This window comes from Balaenoptera borealis (assembly GCF_965194805.1).
Source record: "Balaenoptera borealis genome assembly, chromosome: 10".
In the NCBI taxonomy this organism is placed as follows: domain Eukaryota; kingdom Metazoa; phylum Chordata; class Mammalia; order Artiodactyla; family Balaenopteridae; genus Balaenoptera; species Balaenoptera borealis.
Genome location: NC_138874.1, coordinates 56,056,584 through 56,076,464, shown reverse-complemented (window position 1 = coordinate 56,076,464; position 19,881 = coordinate 56,056,584). Strand labels below are relative to the sequence as shown.

Here is a 19,881-nt window from a genome sequence, read left to right as displayed (position 1 = left end):
GCCACCACGTCTGCCACCTACCAATCCTTCAAGAGCGTCTGAGTCTTGTGACATCATTGGGTTAACTGAACCTAAAACCACTACTCTGGACCACTGAAGCTCCTCATTTCTAAGCCACATATCCCAAACCCCCTTTAAAATTTTATGCCAATGACCTACCTTTTATTTAGATCTTTTACTCTGTGCTAAGCCCTGTACGTACATTACCTTTTAATCTCCACAGCAATGCTTTGAGTTATAGGCATAGTTGGATAGGTACAATTATTGGCCTTATTTTACATATAAGGACACTGAGGCTTAAAGAGATTAGATACTTATCCAAGGTTGATTGTTAGTTGGGATACAGCAGTGATTTTGACCAGGCAGTCTGGCTCCCAAGACTATAAACTCAACCATGGTGCTAAAACTTCTCTGGACTGTAGTCCCCATTAAAGACAGAATCCTATCTTGTGTGGCTCTGTAATCATCAGCACCTAGCATATAGTAGGTGGTCAGTAAAGACTTCCTCGGTGAGTTACAATAGATGAATGTGCACAGTACTTTGTGCTGGTCAAATGCATAAGGCTTCAGGGTTTTAAGACAAAACTTTTCTAGCTGAAAGGCACATGGAAAAGTCTCAGACACTGCTCAGTTTCTTCCAAAGAGCCATTAGTCAGACTCTTACTCAGAACTTTTTTTTTTTTTTCCATTCAGCTTTAAGCTCAGTGAGACGTTTATATTTTCACAAGCCCTTGGCCACTAGTAACCCATTACAAAACTCCCAGACATGGCCAAGCATGGCCCTCAAGACATTCACAAAACCCACACCAATTTTCTAAACTCTATAATCTGAGGCCACCACTCTCACAGAGAAATCCCAGACCTACTGTTCTTTAATAGAAATATCAGAAAATTGGGAGCTCACTGATCAGTTAGAAATCCAATTTTTCCAGACGTTGGAATTTCACTTGGATGTGGACTTACTAGGCAGCTGTATGTGAACTGGGCTCCTGAGAAAGACCCAGCCTTGAGCCAGAAAACCTGGGTTTGGTCCCTGCTCTGTCACTTGTTGGCTGTGTAATGCTGGGCAAGTACTTCTTGCTGGGTCTCAGTCTTTCATTAAATAAAATAATTAGGAATAACAACATTCTGCTTATGTCACAACATTGTTAGGGGTACATTCAATAATGTATGTGACAGTCTTTGTAAATTGTAAAGTCCATGCTATACAAAATCAAAAGAGTGAGCCATGGGAGGCAACTGGGAAGGCTGGGCTGCCATGTTTAAACAGCCATGAAGGGACCACTGAAGCAAATGAGTGAGCCAAGAAGGCACCTAGTGAAAAGTGAAGAAAGGAGCAGAGAAAGAAGAGGAGATGAGAGACTGCAAAGTCTGAAAGAGAAATACAGGAAGGACAGGAGAGAGGGAGGAGCCTGCTGTCTTTGTAGTTCCAGCATTCTGAAAGATTCCCACAGTAATATATCCTTACAGCAACCCTCATTATCTCTGTTGATTTAAAAAAAAAAAAAAAGCAGGAGATTCTACTTCTACTACTCATTTCTATGATATACACATTAGCATTCTACATTCCTGTTTTATTAATAGCGACTTCTCAGTAGATATTAATGTGGTGGGGTGAACCTCAAAGCAAGGGTGTTACAAATGCCCTCTCAGTGCTGTCCAAGTTGGGTTGATTTCACATGAAAATGTCAGCATCCACCATGCTTAGATCTCTTTGTTAAAACAGGAAAAAGTTTCCATTAATTTAACGGTGTATGAACTCGCTGGTGGTTGCTATACTTATCAGAGGCTTTTGAATCTTTTGGAATAAAATAGAAAAAATAGAATAAAATAGTCTAGCACAGAGTAGGTGTTATTTTATTTGAATAGGAATACTTGAATAAATATGAATAAAACATTTATTGAATGAATAATATTTGTGAGATCAAATACTACAGAATAATTATCCTTAAAATCTCCCCTGCCGCAAAACACCTAGAAAGGGCAAATTAAATATAGTGACATGTATCAGAAAACATAGATGAGATTTAAAATAAGTAAGAGAAATCCCAAGGAGCCAAAACCAAAGAAGTAATAACTAGGGAGAAAATCAGGCAGACCAGCCATGGATGCCCTGAGGGCATGTGCCTATCCAGGAAAACCAGACCCCAAGTTATAATGACCAGAGGAGTAAAAGGCAATCATGTCTTAGGGACAGGGGTGGGGTAGGAGAAATGAAGCTGAGATCATCCCACATAAAACCTAAATTAATGCTCAAAGGGCTAATAATGTCAATGAAAGGGGAGACTATAAAAAGAAAGTATTTACTGGGAAAGGGAGTCAAGAAAGATACTTGTTTGTCTCACTCTCAAACCTGAGTGGAAGGACAAAATCTCTCCTAAAACATCATAACCACAGACCTACCCCTCCCCCTTCATTTGAGGTTCAAATTTACACCACATGTATGGGTTAGAATATGCCAAGCCAAAAAATTAATACAAATAGATGGGTTGGTAAAACTGGGAGGTGCCTCATAAAACCAAAGCAAACCTACTTTGGAGGAATTTCTCAACCCAGGCTTTGTGGGATTCCCACAGATAAAGACAATCAAGTATGAGCTCACAATCTAAACTTACAAGCAAAACGCTCAAGGATACAAGCCACTAAGAGGGGAGAGAGTCAGCTGATATAACAACATAAAGGATTTGATACACCAAGGGTTATAGGTATTGGCATGACTAGACATAAAATTTTAAATAAGTATGTTTGAATGTTTTTAAACTTTTTTAAAGGAATAGAAAACAATCACAAAAGTTGGAACAGAATGAAACAGAGAGTTTATAAGTAAATAATAAATCACTGAAAGTAAAAATGAACTAAACAAAAATCTGGAAGTTTGACCACATACTCTGTAGATAAGGCTAAGGAAAACAGGTCCACTCATGCATTGCTGTAGGAGTGAAAACCGATGCCAGCCCTATGGAGTGTATATATATATGTATACATGTACATATGTATGTGTATATATACTCTATATGTATATGTGTAACATATGTACATATGTATGTATATGTGTATGCATGTGTGCATGTATACATGTAGTTTATAACAAAATTGAACATATATAAGGTTCTGACCCAGCAATTCAACCTCTGGAAATTTATACACAGATACATCTGCACATACCCAAAATAAGATATGTACAAGGTTATTCACTGCAGCATTGTTTGTAAGAGAAAAAGGCTGTAAACAACTCAAATGTCCATCAATAGGAGGCTGGCCAAATAAATTATTTTTCATCCATATAATAAAATACTATACAAGTGTTTAAAAATAAAAGAATGAGGAAACTATGTGCTGATATGTAAATATCTCCAAACTGTACTATTTAATAACAAAATCAAAGTACAAAGCAAGATGTATAACATGCTTCCTTTTGTGTGAGAAAGGGAGAAAATAAGAAAACATTTCTACTAGTATTTGCTTGTATCAGTGTGAAAAAATTCTGAGAAGACACCAAAGAAACTAAAAAAAAGAAAAAAGAAAAGGAAAAAGGTGGCACCTGTGGAGGTAAGTTGGGGGGGGCAGGTGAGTAAAGGAGCAGGAAGGAGTTTAATCACTATATATCTTTTTATATTGTTTTGATTTTTGCATCTTGGTAAATGTATTACCTAATTTAAAAACCCAATGGATGGATTAAATAGCACATTAGACAAAGCTAAAGCAAGAATCAGTGAACTGAAACAAAGAACTAGAGAAAAATAATGAGAACACAGTACAGAGAGACAAAAAGTAGACAAGAAAGAGTATAACAGACCAGGAAGAGAGAGTGAGAAGGCCTGTTATATTGTTAATTACAAAAGTAAAAAATAGAGAGAATGAGGGAGATGGAATATATGAAGGGATAATGGCCAAGATGTTTTCATAATTTTCCAGAATGATGAAAGATGTGAATCCTCAGGTACAGGAAGAACAAATCCCAAACAAGATAAATTAAAAGCAATTCATATCTGGATACATACTTTGTTGTACAATTTCAGAAAGTCAAAAATGAAAAGATCTTAAAAACAGTGCCTCCCTCACCCCAAAAAGACAAATTCTCTATAAAAGTAATGACAATTAAACAACAGCAACAATGGAAGCCAGAAACAGTGAAGTAACTTCAAAGTACTGAGAAATGTCAACCAGCAATAACTTCAAAGTGTCAGTCAGCTGAAATTATGATTCAAAAACAAGGGTGCAACAAAGACATTTCAGGCAAACAGAAACTGAGAGTGTGTGCCACCAGAGACACCCACTGACGCACTTCTAATGTGTGCACTTTAAGAAAAAGGAGAATTATCCCCAAAGGAAGCCCAGAGAATAATGAGAAAAGAAATTGGTAAATGTGTAGGTAAATATAAACAAACATTGACTGTATCAAGTAATAGTACCAATGACTAATTTAGTAGAGGAAAAGTAAGCTAGAACTAAAATACCAGAAAAAATAATCCTCAGAAAGAGAAAGGGTGATTTTAGATAACAGCATACTAAGTATCCCTGGAAAGGAGAATAACAGTAAAGAATGTTAGATCTTGAGAAGAATGCATGTTAGCATTTTTATGGGTAACCACTGAAGAATCAGAAAGATTCTGAGATCTAAGCCATGAGAGGGAAAAGAATGTACTTTTTTAAAAGTTTAGTCAATCTATCATAAAAGAAGGCAGGAAAGGAGTGCGGAAAGGGAAGAAAAGAAGAAGCAGGACAATGAAAAAACATAACACATGATGGCAGAAATAAACTCTAACAGAACAATAATCACAATAAATGTAAATGGACTTAATGCAGTTATGTAGTTACTCAGATTGGATGACAAAACAAAATCTAATTATGTTTAACAGAGACCCACTTAAAACATAAGAACACAAGGAGTTTGAAAGTAAGACAGATCTCCATAGTGAGTACTAATCAAAAGAAAGTCGGTACAGTTAAAAATGATTAAGATAGTAAATTTTATGTTATGTGTAATCTACCACAGTCTAAAATAGCAATAGTAAAAAAAAGTTGGGCTAGCTCTATTAATATGAGACAAAATTGATACTGTGGCTAAAAACATTACTTGGAATTAAAAGGGTCACTACACAAAGAGTTCAATTCACCAGGAAGGCAAAATGATACTACACTTGTTTCATAAAACAGCCTCAAAACCTAAAGCAAAAGTTGACAGAACTCTAGCTGCAGGGAGAAACCTACAGATGTTGAATGTCTTCACAGTGGGAGATTTTAATGATTCTCTCAGTAATTAGTATATCGACAAACCAATAGATTTGAACATAGAACCCTGCAACCAAAAATTAGCAAATAGATATTTTTCTCAAATACATAGGAACATTTACAAAAACTTAACATTTAGTAGACCACAGAGAAAATTTCAACAACCATCAAAGAATGGCTGTCATATAGGCAACATGTTCTGACTACAATGCAACTATGTTAGAAATCAATAACCAAAAGATAGTATTTAAAACTCCATTTTTGGACTTCCCTGGTGGCACAGTGGTTAAGAATCCGCCTGCCAATGCAGGGGACACGGGTTCGAGCCCTGGTCTGAGAAGATCCCACATGCCGCAGAGCAACTAAGCCCATGCGCTACAACTACTGAAGCCTGTGCGCCTGGAGCCCATGCGCTGCAACAAGAGAAGCCACCACAATGAGAAGCCCGCGCACCGCAACGAAGAGTAGCCCCTGCTTACGGCAACTAGAAAGTCCGTATGCAGCAACAAAGACCCAACACAGCCAAAAATTGAATAAATAAATAAATAAAACTCCATTTTATTCAAAATGTAAAAAGCACACTTAAAAAAATAACTCACTGGTCAAAGAAAAATCATAAGGAAATTTAGAAAATATGAAGAAACTAGGCAATAATGAAAATACTTCATACCAAAACCTTAGAGATGCAGTTAGAAAGATTGTTAGAGAAATGGAGAAGCTTAAATGCTTACATTAAAAAGAAGAAAGTCTAATCCAGTAATTCCACTTCTGGGTATTTGTCCAAAGAAAACAAAAACACTAACTTGAAAAGGTATCTGCACCCCCATGTTCACTGCAGCATTATTTACAAGAGCCAAGATACAGAAACAACCTAAGTGTCCATTGATGGATGAATGGATAAAGAAAATTAAGAAAATTACAGATAGATGATAGATAGACAGATATACAAACATATATATTTATAATTTTTATTCAGCCATAAAGAAGAAGGAAATCTTGCCATTTGCAACAGCATGGATGGACCTTAAGGATGTTATGGTAAGTGAAATAAGTCAGACAGAGAAAGACAAGTACCATATGATCTTATTTATATATGGACTCTTCTCTTGAAAAGCCAAACTCATAAATACAGAGAACAAATTGGCAGGGGTTGGGGGGTCAGTGAGATGGGTGAAGGAGGCCAAAAGGTACAAACTTCCAGCCACAAATAAGTCATGGGGATGTAATCTACAGCATGGTGACTACAGTTAATCATACTGTATTGCATAGTTGAAAGCTGTTAAGAGAATAGATCTTTAAAGTTCTCATCACAAGTAAAAAAAAAGATTTTGTAACTAAGTAAGGTGATGGATGTTAACTAGACTTTCTGTAGTAATAATTTCACAATATATACAAACATCAAATTGTTATGTTGTACACCAGAAACTAATAATAATGTTATACGTCAGTTATACATCAGTTCAAAAAAGAAGAAGAGTGAAAGTTAATGAACTAAGGATTCATCTCAAGACATTAGAAAAAGAACAATAGAAGAAGCCCAAAGAATACAGGAAAAAGGAAGGAAATAAAAATATAAGAATGAAATGAACAAAATGGAAAATAATGATACAACAGAGAGGATGAATAAAGCCATGAGCAGATTCTTTGAGACAAGTAACGAAAATACATAAAAATCTTTAACAAGAATGATCTGGAAAAAAGAGAAAAACCATAATAAAAATTATAATCTAAAAAGGGGGTATCACTACTGATTCAGAAAAAAAAACTTTTAAGAGAAAGAGAGAGACTGTTGTAAATAACTTCATGCCCACAAGTGTGAAATTTTACAGACAAGAAGGTTTCCTAGAAAAATGTAACTTGTCAAAACCGATACCAGAAAAAAAGCTGGAGAACCTGAACAGAGCTATTGAAGACACGGACCCTGCAGTTACAAATCTACCCAACTACAAAAACTGAGCCTTCTACAGACTCTGCCATAGCATGGAGAAAGTGGAAAAACTCTTCAACTTATTTCATGAGACTGAAGGTGATAACTCGAGAATAACTATAGATAACTCATTTGAGGGGTGAGAAAGAATCCCAAAGTTTCACAAATCTGTAAAGAAAAGGGAACAAAGAATGATCACAGGATGAAGGGAACAACACCTGGGACTGCATTTTGGATCTCTAAAATATGCACATTAAGTACAATCTAAACACTGGATTTGTTAAAGGACCTCCTTCCTTTCATTACAGTTCGTGTTTGCAGTAGGTATAGTTTGTATAAGTAGATGTCCTCAGGATCAGTATCTTTCTCATGCATTCTGTGTACAGTATCCATGGAGCTTTTCTGTCAAGAGTAAACATTTTGTAACCTCAAAAAAATATATTTCAAAACTATATCCACGTGCATAAGAATGAAGGTGGACCCCTTGCCATACACAATATAAACTCCAAGTAGATCACAGGCCTAAATGTAAGAGCTATCTATAAGACTCTTAGAAGAAAACATAGGGTTTTTCATGACCTTGGGTTAAGCAAAGACTTTTAGATATGACACTAAAAGTATAACCAACAACAGAAAAAAATAGATAAATTGGGCTTCATCAAAATTAACATCATTCATGCTTTGAAGGACACCATCAAGTGAGTGAAAAAACAACTCAGAGAATAGGAGAAAACATTTGCAAATCATATACCTGATAAGGGTCTAGAATCTGAAATAAAGAACTATTATAAATCAATAATAAGAAGACAAATAACCCAATTCAAAAATGGGCAAATGACTCAAATAGACATTGCTCCAAAAAAGATATACAAGTTACCAATAAGCAAATGAAAAGATGCTCAACATCATTAGCCATTGGGGAAATCCAAATCAAAACCACAATGAGACAACACTTCACACACATAAGAATGGCTATAATCAAAAAGTCAGATAATAACAAGGATGTGGAGAAGTTGGAACCCTCATACACTGCTGGTGAGAATGTAAAACGATGCAGCCATGTAGGAAAACAGTTCCTAAAGAGTTACTGTAGACCCACCAATTCCACGCCTACATATAGATCCAAGAGAAATGAAAACATATGTACACACAAAGAATTTGTACACAAATGTTCATAGCAGCATTATTCACAATAGCCAGAAACTGAAAATAACCAAAATGTCCATCAACTGATAAATGGATAAACAAATGTGGTATGTCCATACAATGGAATATTATTCAGCAATAGAAGGAATACAGTATTGATACGTACTACAGCTTGGATGAACCTTGAAAATATTATGTTACGTGGAATAAGCCAGATACAAAAAGTCACATCTTGTGTGATTCAATTAACAGGAAAATCCATAGAGACAGAAAGTAGATTGGTGTCAGGGGAAGGAGCAGTGACTGCTAACGGGTACACGGTTTCTTTGGGGGAGCGATGAAAACGTTCTAAAATTGATCGTGGTGATGGTTGCACAACTCTGCGAATACACTAAAACCCACTGAACTGTACACTTTAAATGGGTGAATTGTATGGTATGTGAATTATATTTCAACAAAGTTGTTAATAATAAACCGTACAGATGGTGTCTGAAAATTGCATCTTATGTCTCTGTGGAAAAACTGTGATTAAAACACATGTCAAGCGCTAAGTTTCAGCCGGAGAGGACAGCTGTCATCAGCTACACAGGCCAAAATCAGTAGTTGTAAACTTCAATGTCATCACTACTCTTTCATGGACCACCCCCCCACCCCCGCCCAGCATCTCTTGGACATTCGCCACTTCATACACCGAGTGAAAACTGCTAAATGCACATTTCATCATTAGGATCCTTAGAAATCCCAAAGTCCTCCCTTTGATTTTATAGATGAGGAAACGAACCTAGAAAGGGGTTAAAACTCTACTGCCAAGAGTCACAAAGCAAGTTTGCATCGAAGCTGGGATTAGAACCTGTCTCCCCTACCTCACCTTTCTCTTCCTACAGATTTTCTGCAGGGTTCCACGCCCCTCAAACTGGTCTTCTGAGCACGGTCAAAACTAAACTCCTCACAGCCTGGATATCTGACTTGGGCCGCGGGCAGGAGCTAGAAGGGGGTCGGGAGGCCGCAAATTCTAGGAGAGGGAGGGGGACATTGTGGGGAGGAGATGGGGCTGGGTTTCGAGAAGACAGTTTAAACCCCAGTTCCCGTAAGAGCAGGGGACACAGTGGGGGACGTAAACTCAAGGGATGAGCCATCCCATGGTGTCACATGTGGTCTGGGGCCTGTGGCTATTTTTTCCTGTCACTAACGCGGTTAGAGGGTGCACTCACAAGAACGGTCCCCCACTTACCCAGCTATCTCCACCTCAGACCAGTATGACTTTGCCCCCCAGAAGTTGCCCTGTGAGTCACTCAACCCATGGAAACCTCACGTAAGACAAAGGTTGGAGAAGGCCCCAGGCCTCTGGCCTCACCCAAGTCTCTCCTCCCAGCAGTGTCGCCCAGCTGCCCGCCCCCCTGCACTATGGGTGCACAGACCAGGGCTAGGGAGGAGGCTGGAGACCAGCGAGGCCACTGGTTCTCCTCACAAAGTGAGGAGCAGGAGACCCAGTCCTGGGGTACGCGTTTGGGGCCCAGAACCTGGCCTGGGCTGGGGTGCAGGTGTGGGCAGGAAGTGGGCAAGGAGATGTGAACAACATTTATTTTCTCCCCACTGCCCTGGGAGGAGGGAACGGTCACGTGCTTTAACACTCACAGAGGGCCAGGCACTGCTCTGAGCACTTCACACGTAGAAACTCCCCAATTCTTCACAACCCATGGGGTCTGCGCTAATATCATCCCCAGTTTGAGATGAGGAAACTGAGGCACAGAGAGGCTAAAGAAGCTGATGAGGCCACACAGTTAGTGCGCACCCGAGCTGGCCGCAGCCCAGGCGGACCGGTTCCGAGCTCCCACTCTGTACTGCCTCTGACAGCCCACACGTGCGATGCGATGCCGCAGGGAGAAGCAGGGAAGCTGTTCCCTGCTGGCCTGTCATCAACACCAGAGCTGAATCGCGAAGCTCTCAGACCCCTGTGTTCTCTCTCCACTCCCTAAACCTCACCTGTTTGCCCCGGGTTCCCATGCCCCAGGCAGCTCTGCTTGGCACATGAGCTTCTGGCCCCCTCGGCTTGCTTCCTGAGGGCTGTCAGCAGGCCGGATGAGGAGGTGAGGGAAGGCTGGGTGCCGGTGGGCGGGGGAGAGCAAAGGGGACCCATGACTAGAGCTGGGGGGGCGGGGCAGGAAGCAGAAGTGATGTGAACTGTGGCCTGCGTGATGAGATGTGAACTGTGGCCTGGGGGGCTGCACCACCATTTCAGGAGCCTCCCGTGGGGAGAGAGGGTGTCTGCGTAGGACCATCTCAACACAGGACTCCAGGTAGGGAGGAAGCAGGGGGTCAGGGAGGCTGGGAGCCTCTGAGTGGGGACAGAGGGGCACAAGAGTAGGGCTGCTCTGTCTGGGGAAGAGCCTGATGGAGCAGGAAGTGCTGTAACCCATAAGGCAAGAGACTTGGGTCCAGACTGTGCTCTGTCACTAACTGGCTGGGCAGCCTCATGCCCACCCTGGGCTTCAGTTTTCTCTTATACAAAATGAAGAGGTTAGAGTACACAGTCTTTAAGGCCCCTTCAAATGCTGACAGTTAAAACTAAGAAAGCTGGAAACAGGCTCCCCGGGTTCAGGATGGAGACTGAGTTCTTTAGATTAAGGTTATGAACTACGCTGGCTGCCTAAGCAAGATGATCGGAGGGCCTTCAAAAGACTCCCCTTCTCCTATTTACCTCCCTGGCGCCTGCCATTTTGCCTAGAATTCCACCATTCAAGCCACTCCTTTAGGTAAGGCACAGAAGGTTCCAGATGGAATACAGGGGAAGTTCCTGCTGTCCGTAATCCCCCGGGCCTCAGACAAGCCGCTGTCCCTGGCAGGTGCCAGAGTGGAGAGGCGTCTGAGGAGCTCAGTTCGGACTGGGGTAGAGAGAGGAGATTCCAGATCATAAGCAGGCCCAGTGACGCTCCAGAGCCACCTCAAACTGAGGAAGAACCTTTGAGCTAAGCATTGTCCGAGAGTCGGCAATAGGCAGCTTGCAGACATGGCCAGATTCCCGAAGAGCGTGGCAGGGAATGCCAGAGGAGACAAGCATGAGGAGGAGAGCAAACCGAACGGCCCCTCCCCACACAGGATCTAGGGGCACAGGCGCATAGGCAGCTTTTATTCTAGAATTCAGGCTGATGTTCTTCCATGAGCTCAGAGAGAGGGCCCCAAAGGGGAAATGGGGAGAATGAGGGTGATGCAATCTTTTCCAATTCTGTTAAGGGCTTAATGGGGGTGGGGGGAGATAATGAGAGAGGTGAGGTGAGGAAAGAAAGCATGGCTTGTTCTTGGGTCCACAATAATACCTCTCCAGAATCCAGGCTTCCCTAGAGTTCCCAGATTCCCCAGATTCCTCCCCAAATCTTCTACAGCTACTCTCCGTCCCCTCCTCTGCAGGCAGAGCCCCCTCCCCACCAGCTGTAGCTGTGGTCCTGGGGACAAAACCATCCATCTGGATTCCCATTTGGCCTTAAATAGTGAAATCCTAGCAAGGGTCTCCTCCTGGCTGTGTGACCTTGGGCAAGTCCACTCCCCTCTTTGGGTCCATCTGTACAATGTAGGGGGTGGACCAGGTTTGTAAAGGCCATGCCAGCTCTGACATCCAATGACTTAAGAGATATCTCATTCCCTCCCCATCCCATACGGCCTGATAAGCTACAGTGGGAGGAGGGGTCGGCCCTCCTCCATGCCCCTGCCCACAGCGTCTGCCCTCTGTCTCCACAGCTCCATGGCCTCCCGAGTGCTCCTCCCCGGCATTCTCCTCCTGCTTCTGCCCGCACCCGCCCCTGCCCCCTGCTACACGGCCGCACGCTCTGAGTGCCGGCGCAACCTCAAGTTCGTGCCCGGCTCCTGGCTGGCAGGGGAGGGCGTGGATGTGACCAGCCTCCGGCGCTCAGGCTCCTTCCCGGTGGACACACAGCACTTCCTTCGGCCCGACGGCACCTGTACCCTCTGCCGCAACGCCCTGCAGCAGGGCGCCCTCCAGCGCCTGCCCCTGGCGCTCACCGACTGGCGCGCCCAGGGCTCGGGCTGCAACCGCAAAGTGGTCAAGGATGAGGGTCGCTCCACCGAGGAGGTGGCTGGGGAGGCGGCCAACAGCATCCGTAACGACTGGCAGGTGGGGCTGGACGTGACTCCCAAGCCCAGCAGCAACGTGCGCGTGACCGTGGCGGGCTCCCACTCCCAGGCAGCCAACTTCGCGGCCCAGAAGACTCACCAGGACCAGTACCGCTTCAGCCTGGACTCAGTGGAGTGTCGCTTCTACAGGTGAGCGCCGGGGTCGGGGGAGTGGAGGTTGGATGGGACTTGGAAAAGGCGTGGGAAACTCGGGGTGGTCTGGGAGCCCTGGAATGGCAGCGTGGGGAGCTGGCGGCCGCTTCCGCCAGGAGGAGATGGCAGTCCTGGTTCTCACGTACCCCCTTCCCTGAGGCCCTGACCTGGAAGAACCCAGGGAGAGAACAGGTGGAGGGCAAGCGAGCAAGGCTATGCTCAGAGCCCCAGATGGTGTCAGTCTGGTCTACTGAGCACCCAACCGCCACTTCCCTGGGCATTGCTAGCTTCCTGCGGGCAGGAGGCCTGGCTGGGTCCCTCCTGTCCCTGGCCCTCTTTCATCCGCTCAAGCACTCTTCATTTCCTCCTTGCCAGGCTCTGTGCTAAGAACTCGGGCTACAGGTTGAACAACAGTAGCCATGCCCTGAGCCCTCAGGGACCTAGTCACCCAAAGAAATGCACGGTCTCCATGGGACCCAGAGTCACCCACCCCCGCTGACTTCCCTCACGGGAGGCCGTGTTTCCCACACAGTGAAACAGGGCGCTCCTGCCTGCGTGGCCAGAGTTGTCAGAAGCCCAGGTATACAAGGCCCAACCCAGGGGACAGACAGACAGAGGCCACAGGACTAGGTTCCAAACCAGAGAGATACCATCGGTGTCGTACCATCGCTTTTAAAATTAGAAAAGAAAAATCTTTTTTTGAAAAAGAAAGACAAAAATACCTATACAAAGTACCTAGGTCACCAAGGGGCAACGGGCAGGGTGGGTTTCCCTGCTGGCTTGGTGGTTCAGAGCTTGAGCTTTGGAGCCAGGCCCCCTGGGTCCAAGCCCTAGTTCTGCCACTTAATGTGACCTTGGGCAATCTCACAGGAGTTATTTAGGGGAAAACACTACCCACCGCTGGGCCCATCTGATGTTTTTCTCTCCCCTCAGTTTCCACCTGGTGCACACTCCCCCACTGCACCCTGAGTTCAAGAGGGCCCTCAAGACCCTGCCCCCCCACTTCAACATCTCCACCGAGCCTGACTACCGGAGGCTCATCTCCAGCTATGGCACCCACTTCATCCGGTCCATGGAGCTGGGCGGCCGCGTCTCAGCCCTCACCGCCCTGCGCACCTGCGAGCTGGCCCTGGAAGGGCTCACGGCCCAGGAGGTTGAGGACTGCCTGGCCGTCGAGGCCGAGGTCAGCATAGGAAGCCACGCCAGTGCCTCGTCGGCATTCAAGGAGTGTGAGGAGAAGAAGAAACAGCACAAGATGGGGACCTCCTTCCACCAGGCCTACCGGGAACGCTGTTCTGAGGTCGTTGGCGGCCACCACACGTCCGTGCATGACCTGCTGTTCGGGAACCAGGCTGGGCCCGAGCAGTTCTCAGCCTGGGTGGCCTCGTTGCAGGACAGCCCCGGCCTGGTGGACTACACGCTAGAACCGCTCCACTTGCTTCTGGACAGCCGGGACCCGCGGCGGGAGGCGCTCAGGCAGGCTGTGAGCAAGTACGTGACGGACAGGGCACGCTGGAGGGACTGCAGCCGCCCGTGCCCCCCGGGGCGGCGCAAGAACCCTAAGGACCCGTGCCAGTGCATGTGCCATGGCTCGGCGGCCACCAACCAGGACTGCTGTCCCAGGAAGAGGGGCCTGGCCCACCTGGAGGTCATGAACTTCCTGGCGACGGGTCTGTGGGGAGACTGGACCACTGCCACGGACGCCTACCTGAAGGTCTTCTTCGGCGGCCGGGAGCTGAGGACCGACACAGTGCAGAACGATAACCACCCCAGGTGGATGACACAGCTGGACTTCGGGGATGTGGTCCTGACCACAGGGGGCCCCCTGAGGGTGCAGGTCTGGGATGCAGACTCTGGCTGGGACGATGACCTTCTCGGTACCTGTGACCAGACTCCAAAGTCTGGCTCACACGAGGTGAAGTGCCACCTGAAGCACGGTCACCTGAGATTCTCCTACCATGCTAAGTGCTTACCTCACCTGACGGGGGGGACGTGCCTGGAGTACGCCCCCCAAGGGCTTCTGGGGGATCCTCCAGGAAACCGGAGTGGGCCAGTGTGGTGAGAGCATTGGGCCCTGAGAGGACCAGTGTGCCGAATTGGAGGGGTCTCACGAAGGGACCCAGAGGGCCTATCTCCATATCCCCATTAGACAGTTGGAAAACTGAGGCTTTTTTTTTTTTTTCAGCGAGGTGGCTGAATTTACAGGCCAGCCCTGAGTCACTCTGTCCAAACTACCTTAGCTCTTCGATATTCTCAAGGCCCAGAAATGAGCTGGAGTTGGGCCACGCCCTACAGCCACTGCTACACAGGTCCCAGCTCAGGTCAGGAGCCGGGCAGAAGGCCAGGAGGCTGTTCCCACCAGGCTGCCTGGTGTCATGTGTACCATTCCCTTGCAGCCCCTCTTCTAGTGTGGTGAATTCTTCATCATATTAGATGTAACCCCTTTGGCCCCAGCTGCTCTGTTTGCTCTGTTTTCTTTGCCCACCAAGCTTTGCCTCTCAGACAAATCCAGAGCTCTCTTGACCTGTCTCATTGTGTACACAGCCTGACAGAGGACCAATAAATGTGATGTGACGGTGACCATGATGGTGTTGGTTGTGGCAGAGGAGAGGATGAAGACCAAACACAGCCTTGGAGATACACTTCTACATTAGCCACCCTACCCAATAGAACAGGTGGTTGACCCCAGGGGTAGGCAAATAATGTAAATAAACTATTTTTCCACTTTGGCTGGAAATGGGGGGACCCAAAATATTTTACTTTCCTCATAACTCTTTGATTCAAGAAACAGCAGCATAAACAGTGATATATGCCAATGCGCATTCAGCTCCGAGCCGAGAAACAAGAGGGAATGGTGAGGATTCTGGTGAACCGAAGGGCACGTCTTATCCAGGGTGGGGGTGGGGAGATGGGCAGCTCTGCACCAGCCAAACATTCCCAGGCAGGAATGTGAGCCCAGTACTGCCAGGTTTTCTAATTTCTTAAAGCAACCAGAAATCCCAGCGTGACTTATAAGTGTTGGCAATTCATTTCACTTTGTAAAAATAAACCTATATGGGCAAGCACAGTACGAGCCAAAGAGGACATGTATGCAGGCCATGACTGATCCGGAGCAACCAGTTTGGAAACTCTAATTTCAGCAGAACCCATCTGGCAGACTTAACAGCTCTCCCCTGTCCCACAGTTCGAGGAGAGAAGGCAGTGGTTTCAACCAGGTGGTGTCTGAGGGCCTCCTGGGCTTGGAATGCAGGAATCCCCAGAGCCTCAGCTTGTGATATAAAATGAACTGGTCCTTGTTTCATGTGCCTGGGACACAGGCCTCAGAACACAGGCCCATGGGGTGGGCGGCAAGACTCAGGGTAACCTCCTAGACCCGGTAGGATTCGGCTGTGAAGGGCCGTTGTCAGTGGGGTTCAGAGTTGCTGACACAGCCCTCCTGACTCTCTTTGAAACTCCCTACAAATTAAGCCCTTTGAGGTCCGCGTGGACCCACAGGCTCAAAAGCCCAGCAGTGACATTACACTGACCCTGGATCCCCAAGTTGGGTGAGGGGATTGCCAAGCTCTACAAGCCTGGTTGAAACCACCGTTCTTACACCTTTCCCTTCACAGCCACATGCACAGACAAGAGCACAAGAGAAATCACGCAACTTCACGCTGCCTGCTGCACTCGTTGAAAATAAACATGGGTATGGGCCATACCCTCAAGGAAAGCAGGGCCAGGGCAGGCCTGGCTCCGGAAACAGCTCTGACAAGAGATGGCAGGCTTGTTCTAGTCCCCACGTGGTCAGTGACCTCCAGCAAGTCCCCCTGAGCCTTGGTTTCCCAGAAGGACAATCTGTGTTTTACTCCCTTCCCAGGACTGTTTGGAAGGGGGCCGTGAGCCTTTCTAGAAGGTCAGTGCTATAGAAGCAGTCCTGGAAGTTCATCCGGTTAACCCTCCTGGTTTTGCATTTAAGGAAACTGAGGCTCAGAAGAAGGGATTTGACCGTGGTTGCCGAGGTTAGTGGCCGAGCCAGGTCTCCGTGAGTCGTGGGCACTCCACTCTGAGCACAGCTCTGGAGAAACCAGTGGGATCCCGACAGGAGGGCCCCTGGGGGAAAGGGGTGGTATTACCGAGGAAAAGGAATGGCTGATGTTGTTGAGGGGCAGCTATGGAGCTCTCAGCCCTATGAGACATTTTCATGGACATTTCGCTGACATTTTGTCACACTTGGGGCCCCTTGTTTGTTCGGGATGTTCTTTGCTGTGCCTGGTGTCTTCCATCTGCCCTCAGGTCTCATCCGTACGCTGCTCCACCCAGCTCTGGCCCGGAGGCTGGCCGATCTGAGCCCGCCGGTCAGTGAGCAAGATATGGGAGGAAGGGAGAAGGGGAGAGCACAGTGACAGGCCCTGGGCTCCTCTCAGTGCCTCTCAGTGAGGCGGCCTTGCGTTGACTGTGTCCCTGTATCACCGCCCCTCTCTGGGAAGTCTCTGCATGTCTCTCTCTTTCTGGGTTCCAGCCACTGCTCCCTCCTCTCATCCCTTCAGACTTAGGGATGGTAACCGCTTCACCACTATTAAACCCGCGTTATTGTACTACCCCTTCTGCTTCTCTACAGCCCCCTACACCTTTGTAAATAGGCCCTTTATAAAAATAAATAAATAAATAAATAAAAACCCTCCTCAAATTACCATAATTTGAATATGCCATTTAGGCTGTGGTCTAAATGTTTGTGTCTCCCCACAATTCATGTATTGAAATAGTAATCCTCAGGGTGATCGTATTAGGAGGTGGGGCCTTTGGAGGTGATTAGGTCATGAGGGCGGCGCCCTCATAATGTAGGTTACTGCCCTTATAAAAGAGGCCCCAGAGAGATCCCTGGTCCCTTCCCCTATGTGAGGACACAGTGAGAAAATGCCTTCTATGAACCAGAAAGCTGGCCCACTGAATCTGCCAGCACCTTGATCTTGGACTTTCAGCCTCTAGAACTGTGAGAAATAAATTTCTGTTGTTTAAAAACCACCCAGTTTGGAGTATTTTGTTATAGCAGCCTGAACAGATTAGGACAGCTTCCTATAGCGGTGCTGATGACACACCACCAATGAGTCTGGTGGGAAGCAGAGCCACCTCCTCTCAGAAGCTGAAAATGCCCTATGCTTCTTTCTCCAACCACCCCTGCAACTAGGAAAGGACATGTGACTGGATCTGCCAGTCAGATGCAGCTGCCCAGGTATGGGGTCCCTTCAGAAGCTGATGCTGAGACCAGATTAGAGTACAGGTAATTATGTTGGAAGTGACCCCAGGAAGCCCACTAGGGGAGAGGGGAAGTAGGCCAGGGGAGGGAGGGTGACCCAGAAAAGGGGTTTTATCCAGCAAGTCACCATATGGGCAACCAGAGCCAATGAAGAGTTATCCCAGCTGGGATGGAGGGAGCTGGGCGTCCATACACCACTTCCCATGCGTCACTGGTTAGGGCTGAATTATTTTTCTACTTATTTCATCCAGACTTGGCTTCTATTTCTGGCAACTAAGAACCCTGGTGATGACACCATTCCATCTTTCCCCCTGCTGCTTCAACACCTCCATCCCCTTTCCCAACCATCCTCCCACCTCACCCTGGCGGGCCCTGTCCTTAGAGCCACCATTCAATTGCCCCCAGCACTTCCCTCCCCAGGGCATGGAGCACAGAAGGGCAGGGACCTTTCGTGGGTTCCATCATTCACCGATGGTTACTGAGCACCTTCTGTCAACCAGGTCCTGGGGCCAGTGAACAAGCCATGCGGAGCATCTGTCCTCTTGTGGCCTGTGTCTGATGGGGAGATGATGTGGGCCCGGAGGAGAGATTCAGGGAGCAGGGTGGCACTCAGGCTGGGGGCTGGGCTGGATTGCTTTTTTTTTCCTCTCTCTCTCTCCCCGCCCAAGTGATCTCTTCCAAGACTTCGGGCTGTGGTTGACAACAGCCCGGTTTTTGTTTTTTAAGCAGTTGCCACAGCACCTGTATCTCCCTTCAAACACACTTCGTCGTGGTCTCTGAGGTGTGGCCCCCAGCTGCTGTGGCGGCAGCGTCAGTGTCTCTGACATGTGTGAGCAGAGGAGGATCTGCTGGAGGACAGCAGTCTGGGGGTGGGGAGAGCCCGGGGGGAGGGGCAGGGAGCCCCATGCAGCTTTGATAGGCTGTGAGTCCTCTCCGCAGTGATCTTCATTCCCCCACATCCGTCACCAAGGCCAGCCAGTTCAGCCTCTTCTGCTCATAACCACAGCCTCTCTGGCCCAGGCCATCAACACCTCTTGCTTGGATGAGTCTTCCTGTGGCCTCCTCACTGATTACTAGGCTACTGTCTCCCCCTCACTGCCCCTCCAACTCACAGCCGCAGTGGTGCTGGCACCCTCCCCGTATCCCCTCAGCCCCGCTCCATGCTGGCCCTCCACCTCTGCCTGAGGGTCCCACGGGGAGGCCAGAAGAGCCCTCAACCGATGGCTAATGGGAAGTGGTGTATAAATAGCCCAGCTCCCTCCGCCTGGGCAGGGGGGATAACTCTGAAGGGCATATTCTGCGGTGGCTCCCAGAGTTTCCCAACAGGGTTAAGCTCCAGTACCCACAATGGTGACCTGCTTGACCCCAAGTGCTCTCTTGGCTCTCTCCCTTCTGTCTCAATTCCCCACTTCCCTACTGGTATTATCTGGAATCACCTCCCACATAAACTACCTGTTTGCAAATCCCTGTCTTGAGGTCTGTCTCTGGGGAAACCAGCTAAGATGCACATCTGACCACATCATTGCCTCGCTTGAAACTCTTCATTGGTTCCTTGGGGCTCTTGGGATACAGTCCAAAGCCCCTAGTGTGATCCATATGCTGACCTCACTCTCAACTCTGCCTTTCCCACCCCCTACCCTGCCCACCACCCAAGCCCTGCCTCACTGAGCATGTTCATTCCTCTGTTGGCCACACCCTCTCTAGCCCTTCACATGTGCTGCCTCCTCTTTCTGGAACTTTTCTCCTCTACCCGGACTAAGTCCTCCTCAGTCTTCAGGCTTCAGCTTCAAAGGTGGCTTCCTCTGGGAAGCCTTCCCTGGCTTGCAGGTCTAGGTCATGGCCCCCCGTACCCTGCTCCCATAGTCCTCATTATTTCCCCATCACAGTGCCATGAGGCCAAGGGCCATTTCTATCTTATTCACAGTTGAATCAACTAGTCCAGCACCTAACATAAGTTTGATCCTTGAAAAATATTGGATGGGTGATTAGATGGATAAATGAATGAAAGAATAAAACCTACCAAAGAATCTTCCAGCCTCTGCTTGAACTCTCCCAGAGACAA

At 47.0% G+C, this 19,881-nt stretch overlaps 2 protein-coding genes across 7 annotated transcripts in view; one reads left to right on the top strand and one right to left on the bottom strand.

The window, feature by feature from the left end:
- Positions 1-19,881, bottom strand: part of ADAMTS14 (ADAM metallopeptidase with thrombospondin type 1 motif 14) — a 162,627-nt gene that overhangs the window by 119,443 nt on the left and 23,303 nt on the right. The gene's annotated exons all lie outside the window — the stretch shown is intronic.
- PRF1 (perforin 1) lies at positions 10,444-15,163 on the top strand. 2 transcript variants are annotated; one of them, XM_082407225.1, is made up of 3 exons: positions 10,444-10,602; positions 12,038-12,580; positions 13,517-15,163. In XM_082407225.1, exons 2-3 carry the CDS (start codon positions 12,042-12,044, stop codon positions 14,643-14,645), a joined length of 1,668 nt encoding a protein of 555 aa, XP_082263351.1. In that variant the 5' UTR covers positions 10,444-10,602; positions 12,038-12,041; the 3' UTR covers positions 14,646-15,163. The 2 variants fall into 2 exon arrangements, with proteins under 2 accessions (XP_082263351.1, XP_082263350.1); XM_082407224.1 differs by having other exon boundaries at positions 10,444-12,580.

Excerpts from the sequence above, each read along its gene's own strand:
- PRF1 (XM_082407224.1), top strand. The coding sequence starts at position 12,000 with ATGCCCCTGCCCACAGCGTCTGCCCTCTGTCTCCACAGCTCCATGGCC. Across the intron at positions 12,581-13,516 it reads GTGGAGTGTCGCTTCTACAG|TTTCCACCTGGTGCACACTC; the intron begins GTGAGCGCCGGG and ends CTCTCCCCTCAG.